Source organism: Notothenia rossii, assembly GCF_949606895.1.
Source record: "Notothenia rossii genome assembly, chromosome: 1".
In the NCBI taxonomy this organism is placed as follows: Eukaryota; Metazoa; Chordata; class Actinopteri; order Perciformes; family Nototheniidae; genus Notothenia; species Notothenia rossii.
Genome location: NC_136912.1, coordinates 1,463,151 through 1,470,911, shown reverse-complemented (window position 1 = coordinate 1,470,911; position 7,761 = coordinate 1,463,151). Strand labels below are relative to the sequence as shown.

General features: G+C 41.8%; 1 protein-coding gene across 1 annotated transcript; it reads left to right on the top strand.

The window, feature by feature from the left end:
* The first annotated feature begins 697 nt into the window (after nt 1-697).
* Nucleotides 698-7,116, top strand: LOC307024811 (uncharacterized protein). The gene is made up of 2 exons (XM_079659224.1): nt 698-1,554; nt 5,277-7,116. The coding sequence occupies exons 1-2, from the start codon at nt 1,335-1,337 to the stop codon at nt 6,311-6,313; spliced, it is 1,257 nt and encodes a 418-aa protein (XP_079515350.1). The 5' UTR covers nt 698-1,334; the 3' UTR covers nt 6,314-7,116.
* Nucleotides 7,117-7,761: the final 645 nt, after the last annotated feature.

Here is a 7,761-nt window from a genome sequence, read left to right as displayed (position 1 = left end):
AAAACAAGTTTGTACCTCAGGAATAATTATCACAATTACCTCAAAATATATACAGATGGTTCTAAAAACAAAGAAGAGTGTGTCGGAATTGGTATATATATCCCAGAATTTAAAGTGTCAATATCAAAAAGAGCATCAGACCAACTTTCAGTGTATACAGCAGAAATGCTGGCAGTAGTAATAGGATTACAGTGGGTGGAAGAGGTCAGACCAGACAGGGTGGTGATATGCACAGATTCATTATCCAGTTTACAAAGCATACAGTCAACAACAACTGCCAGAGAAGACATACTCATAGAAATCAATCACAGCCTGTTAAGACTTCACAGAAGCGGCATAGATCTGCAGTTCTGCTGGGTGCCTGCGCATGAGGGGGTGAAAGGGAACGAGTGTGCTGATAGATTAGCAAAAAGTGCACTACAAAAGGAAATCACATTACCAGTTCAACTTGGAAAAGGAGAAGGAAAAGCAGTTATTAAGAAGAAAGGGATGGAGATCTGGCAGAAAAGGTGGGAGAAAGACCAGAAAGGCAAAGAATACCATCAAGTGCAAAAGACAATTACAATTCATATTTATAAAGAAAGAAACAGAAGGGAGGAAGTCATGATAGCTAGGCTCAGACTAAATCACACTGCATTAAATGGTACGCTGTATGTCATGGGGGAAAGTGACAGTGACAAGTGTGGGAACTGTGGAGTTAGGGAAAATGTGGAACATATTTTATTACATTGTGTCACCTATAGAGTTGAAAGAGCGAAATTAAGGGATACAGTTTTAGAGGCAGAGAGGGAGTGGAATGTAGCGGGTATTCTGGGAACAGAAGGAGAAGGAGTAAGAGCTATCAGAAAAGCACTGTTCACCTTTTTGAGGGAAACTGGGATAGGGAAAATAATTTAACAGTAGACCATGGATGATTTGTTTTTTGTTTTGTTTTATTTATTTTATTTTATTTTATTTTATGGTTTTCTTTGTGATATGCTGGTTTATTAGAGGACTGACATGATGATACACACTCGTGTACAGTAGGTGGCGGTATGCAACCAAAAGCTGTTTGCGACCCGCCATTAAAAAAGAGAAGAAGAAGAAGAACCTGGATCGAGGTGGCGTCTCGTTGCTACGGTTCTCTCTCTCTGTGTTCCCGAGAAAGTGTGTGTGAGCTCCAGCTCTACTGATCCATCATCTCTGTGTCTGGATAAACCTCTGAATGGACTCTGTGCTCTTTTTTCTGGACTGTTTACCTCGGACTATAGGAGCTAGCTTAGCATGCTAGCTGGAAACACGTTAGCAACGCTAGTCAGATTGAGAGTTTGACGGAGAGAGAAACGGTGTGTTTAATGGAGTCTGCAGGAAAAGGTGATCTAGGAAACATGAGTAAAGTCCAAATGCTGCTGTCGTTGAAGAAGCAGCTACTCACTGCTGAAGAGATATTTGCTCTGTTTGAACAAACGATAGCAGAGCTCGAGGAGGAGCTGTCTCTTTCCAAAGAGGAGAACAAGAGACTCCAGAAACTTCTGGACGCTGTTTTACAGCCTCAGCTTCGGATACACAGAGCAGGTATGTTCCCTTTACTCTTAATTAACACTTTACACTCTTCAGTAGCACTTTATTATCACATTAATAACACTTTAGACCCTTTATCAGCACTTGCTGCAGGTAAGTAAAAGTACAAATAAAATAAATAAATAAAAACAAATAGGTTGGATTAATTGAAATGGCGCGAGAATAATTCATAAAGAAATCAATCAATAAATATGTTCAATAATAAATTAAACACATCTAAAATGTTACTTGATAAAGAATAGTGGAACTAGTACAAAGTTCATTAAGTAATTAAAACGTTAATATAAAGTAATGTAAAATCTCATCAATCAATTTGAGAGAAATAAGCAACCAGGTCTATGAAGACAAGCCCCAAAGAAGCAACACATACATGATGTTGTGTAATTTGAAACCAAAACTAAGGCCTCAGGATAACTTTAAGACTTGAACATGGTCATTTTTGTTTTGTAACATTGAATACACAAAAAAAAAAAAAAATCCCGATGTCCGATTTTTTTCTCTCGATTCCGATCTTTTGAAAATCACGTGATCGGCTCCGATCCCCGATCACGTGATCGGATCGGGACATCTCTAATACTGACGTAACGAAGTCCAAATGGACAAATCCACACACACACACACACACACACACACACACACACACACACACACACACACACACACACACACACACACACACACACACACACACACACACACACACACACACACACACCCCCTTATATTTTCTCAGCCGCGGTGCTGTCTCGCAGACCCCACGCAGCAACCAGGGAACGACACCAGTAATCCAGCTCACACTGTCTGCTCCTTGAGCCTCAAAGGGCAGAGCAGCGAGGCCCTCAACGTCCCCTCAACATGGCATCCAGACCCCACGCAGCATTCTCATCTGTTTGTCCTTACTGGTGTCATTTTCTGGTTGCTAACAAACGCCATTGTAAAACATAAACACTGATATTCAGCTGTAACGGTGGTGGACTCATCAAAACAGAGTGGGCGAGCTGACCAGTCAGAGCACAGTGGGCTCATAGGGAGGGGGGGGCAGGAGCTCCAACAAGGTGTGTAGGACAGAGAGTGAATACACATACCAGTGTTTCCCCTAGGTTTACTGCCTTGGCAGGGTGCTGCTCGAAAACAAATGTCGGGGCGCCCACATTTTTGTCATCCTCTGGAGCAGAGAGGAGCTGTGAATTATTGTTATCGATATCGTACAGTAACAAATGTATTTGGACATTAAAAAGTAATACAGTACAGTGTTACACTATACTGTATTACTTTAATTTAAACTGTATTCCCTTCTTATCATGTTGTCTACACTTCTTCCTTTCATTGATACATTTAAATCACCTGACTACAGCATATAACATACCTGCTGCAACCCTGTGCTGCTGCTGCTTCTCTCTGCCTCATCCTCTATTGCTGGAGGCAGCTCCACCTCATCTGATCTCTGATATGAAAGCAATCGTGTTATGATCATATTGAGCTATTGGTGTTAGTGTAACATTAAACAAGCAGTCTACTTGTCATACATTGCTGACGATACATTTTAAGTGGCAATTTGTTGAGTCACTGCCGCTAAATGCCGGTAGCATCAAGCTAGCAAGTCCTGCATTAGCCTCACATCAACAGGTGTAGACAGAACATCCAATTATCCTGAGCTAATTTACTGAATAAACCAACTCACATCTCAATACTGTAGTTCAAAACCGGGTTACCTGCTCCATCTGTGAGCTATTTTTAGAATGCGCACGCTACGTTCGTTGTCGCGTTCGCGCGCGTCCACCTGGGCAGGCTGTGTGTGTCCTTCTCCCGTGACGATAACGGCTTGCGGTTAAAAAATAATAATAAACGAATTTGAAACTTGGGGGACACACAAACGGGCAGACAGCAGAGCTCGTGCCAATAAAGCAGATTTGTTTGACTTTTTTACACTTTGTTGTTCTCCTCCTTTCCTCCGCTCTTGTCTCTGATTGTGAGCGCGAGTGTGTGCATTCGTGTGTGTGTGTGTGTGTGTGTGTGTGTGTGTGTGTGTGTGTGTGTGTGTGTGTGTGTGTGTGTGTGTGTGAGCCCCGCCCTTCAGAAACAGAGCGGAGGGAGAATGTGAATACGCAAAGCAGTGTACACTGAAACATGAACACATTGGATAAATAACATGGCGTTTAGTTTATTTAATAAAAGAGCACATGTTCAATGGGAAAAGTGACCGTAGATAGATGACTTCAGTTGAAATTTGGTGCTATATATATATTTTTTTTAAAGAAAAAACAAAATAAAAACAGCTTGAATTTCAGGCAGGGCGCGGGGCTCCGTTGGCAGGGCGCAGCGCCCCGCCAAGACAATGGTAGGGGAAACACTGCATACTATACAGAGATGCTGTATGAGAAACCAACGTGAGTTTGGAACATTGAACAATGTAAATCTATTCTAGTAGACCTCAACAATGGAATTATGATCAGTAGAAATGGCCATGTCATGGGACCTTTAAGATTGTCTGCTCCTTGAGCTCTGTGATCGTCTATGTGGGCTCTAATCTTAGGTGCTTTAACTTGCGGTTTCTGAGGCTGGTAACTCTGATTTATTTATCCTCTGAGCAGAAGTAACTCTTCCTCTTCCTTTCCCGGGGGGGTCCTCATGAGAGCCAGTCTCATCATAGCATTCGATGGTTTTTGCAATTGCACTTGAGAATACATTCAAAGTTCTTGACATTTTCCGGATCGACTGGCTTTCATTTCTTAAAGTGATGATGGACGGTCGGTCGTTCCTCTTTACTGGGTTGAGTCCTTCTTGCCATGATATGGATTACAACAGCAGTCAAATAGGGCTTTCCTTTGTGCACTAACTCTACCTCTGCACAACACAACTGATGGTCTCAAACACATTAATGAAGGCAAGTCATTGACTCTTGACAAGGCGCACGTGTTAATTGAAAACCATTCCAGGGGTCTACCTCATGAAGCTGACTGAGAGAAGAAGCTGATTGAGAGAAGCCAAGAATCATATTCTTGATTTTTTAACACTTTTTTTGTTAACTAGATAATTCCATATGTGTTCTTTCATAGTTTTGATGTCTTCAGTATTAATCTACAAAGTAGAAAAAATTAAAATAAACACAAACCATTGAATGAGAAGGTGTCCAAACCTTTGACTGGTACTGTATATAAAAAACACACATATTTTAATATTTAGCAGGTTCCTTCATCTATAATCATTTATACAAGCGCAACTTTGAACATGTAGCACAGTAAAATGCAACATACGAAAGAATCAAGAAACATCATAAATTAAACACTGACAGGGAACATTTTACTGCACCATCATTACAGTTACATAAGAAGGTGCTGTCAAATGTTCTGATGATGCTTGCATACTTTTACTTAAATAAGCTTTGAATGCAGGATTTTAATTTGTAACGGAGTATTTTAATTATATACTATAGGCGTAGTGTATCTGTGAACGATCCCAAATACAATTCCTTGTTTATTGCAGCTAGTGCTACGCCAGAAGAAAAAAACCTTTTTCATTTTCAAAGGGGCTGGGCTACATAAGATGAATTGAGACAACAACAATACACATTAAGTGGGACAAAGAAAGATAATGTGAAAATATAAAAACAAAGGCATTAATTAGGGCTGAAAAATGTCTCCCATTGTAATGGTGATTAGATTTTTAAATGCTAACACTTAACAGTTTGTTCTGACTGTGTTTCCTGTTTCCTGCAGACGTCCAGCAGCTGGTGGTGGTTAAAGAAGAGCTTCTCCCTGACCAGCAGGAGTGGAGCACCAGTCTGGACCTGGAGGACCCAGAGCCCCCCCCACACATTAAGCAGGAACAGGAGGAACTCAGGGTCAGTGAGGAGGTGGAGGAGGCTGATATCACCAAGTCCACTTTCACTCCTGACCCTGTGAAGAGTGAAGATGATGAAGAGAAACCTCAGTCCTCTCAGCCTCATCAAAGACAAACTGAACACCTGGAAACAGAAGCTGATGGAGAGGACTGTCGAGGACCAGAACCAGCCAGGAACTCAGATCCAGAGAGCAGTTTACAACCAAAGACTGAGGACGACACTGGAGACTCTTCTGAACCTGAACCTGGAGACTCTTCTGAACCTAAACCTGGAGACTCTTCTGAACCTGAAACTGAAGACAGTGCTGATTGGAAGGAGACCAGAGAACCTGCGTCAGGCTCAAACTCACTGAAAAATAGACATGAATCTGTCAGTGATTCACGACCTAGTGCTGAAAAGAAACCATTCAGCTGCTCAGTTTGTAAGAAAGCTTTTTCACAGAGTGGAAATTTAAAGAAACACATGAGAGTCCACACAGGAGAGAAAGCACACAGCTGCTCAGTCTGTAAGAAAGCTTTTTCAATGAATGGAAATTTAAAGACACACATGAGAGTCCACACAGGAGAGAAAGCACACAACTGTACAGTCTGTAAGAAAGCTTTTTCACATAGTGGACATTTAAAGGAACACATGAGAGTCCACACAGGAGAGAAACCACACAGCTGTACAGTCTGTAAGAAAGCTTTTTCACATAGTGGAAGTTTAAAGGAACACATGAGAGTCCACACAGGAGAGAAACCACACAGCTGTACAGTCTGTAAGAAAACTTTTTCACATAGTGGAAATTTAAAGGCACACATGAGGGTCCACACAGGAGAGGAAGAATATAGCTGCAATGTTTGTGACAAAAGATTTAAATGGCATAATCGTTTCAAAAGACACAAGTGTGTTGGTTGTCAGCTGCTTCTGTAACTGTATATACATATTCCAAACGAGATATTACGGTAGCAAATCACCCAGTTCTTTACGACCAGAACTATTTACCGGGATACAAGCCAGAGGAACCAGGCATGGAGGGAGGTGGCAGAGACAGTGGGGGAAACTGGTAGGTTTTTCGCCTGTTTGGAGAGTTTATATCCAGTTTACTTCGTTTAAACATTGCTATTGCTTTGTATGTCGGGGAGGGGAGATTCATGTGATTGGTTGTTGGTCGCCCAGCTTCAAGATTTTTTTATGCCTGTAGTGTAGACGGGCCGTAAAGGAATACATTTGTCTATTTTGTGTCCTGATGACCTAATGCCGTTACATGTAATACGTTACACCCTAAGCCTGATTTCACCCACCTGCAACCGATTCACTAATAATCACAAATGTTCATTTCTTTGACCCCTTGACTCGACTATTTCTTGTTTAATAATCATTACATCTCCTCAGGACCATGTTCCCGTGTCCTGCCTTTTACCTGCTGATCACCCACTGCTCATTTAAGGTGAACTGACCTTTACAAGGGACCAGCTAGTCTTAGTGTCTTAATGCAAACGTTTTGTAAAGTGATGCTAGACCAAAGACGTGCTGTTGGGCTGTGTGCTCTCTGCAGGTTGGTGTCTGTACTCAAAGATTGTTGATGAAATGAGAGATTCACTCTGTTTTTGTTGTCTAAACGACGCCAACAGAGCGATACGTCTTCTTTCCAGCAGATGGTATAAATGTTACATTATCCAGTTCAACTGTCATCCACACATTCATGATTCAAAACAGCAATGTGTAAGATATGGCTAGTAATGAACTATTTCAACAGAATGTGATGTGGTTACAGTCTTGAGGCCATGACCAATATGTTTATACTTTATTTGATTAAATCTACTGAAATGAGCATTCAATGACTCAATTATTCTGAATTACTGTCATTACATCATGGGTTTGCATTGTGATATTAGAACCAGGGCAGGAATTTCACGAGGGCCACGAGGGCCATGGAAAAATCAGCGGTGCGCTTGATTTGAGCCTGGAATGCACCGCTCGGACGGTCTATGATGACAGTTGACATCAGTCTAGGACAGGGGTCGGCAACCCCTGGCACGCGTGCCAGCACTCTCTCTCTCTCTCTCTCTCTCTCTTAAAGGGACAGCGATCTCATCTCACTCTGCATGAACCTAATATCATAACATGTGTGCTGTGGAAAATCACAGAACGGACGATCGCCCTTATTATTATTATGCCGTTTAAACCAATTGTTTAAATGTGTTTGTTAAATTCGGCATCATGTAAGTTGCGCGCTGACATGTCCACAAACTGCTTCCCCGCAGCGAGGCTGATAGTTGACGAGCGTCAAGCTCCTCAACCCCCCCCCCCCCCTGTTGATAATTCTCGATCGTTGGCACGCTGATAAACCTTTTTTATTTAAATGGCACCTCATATGA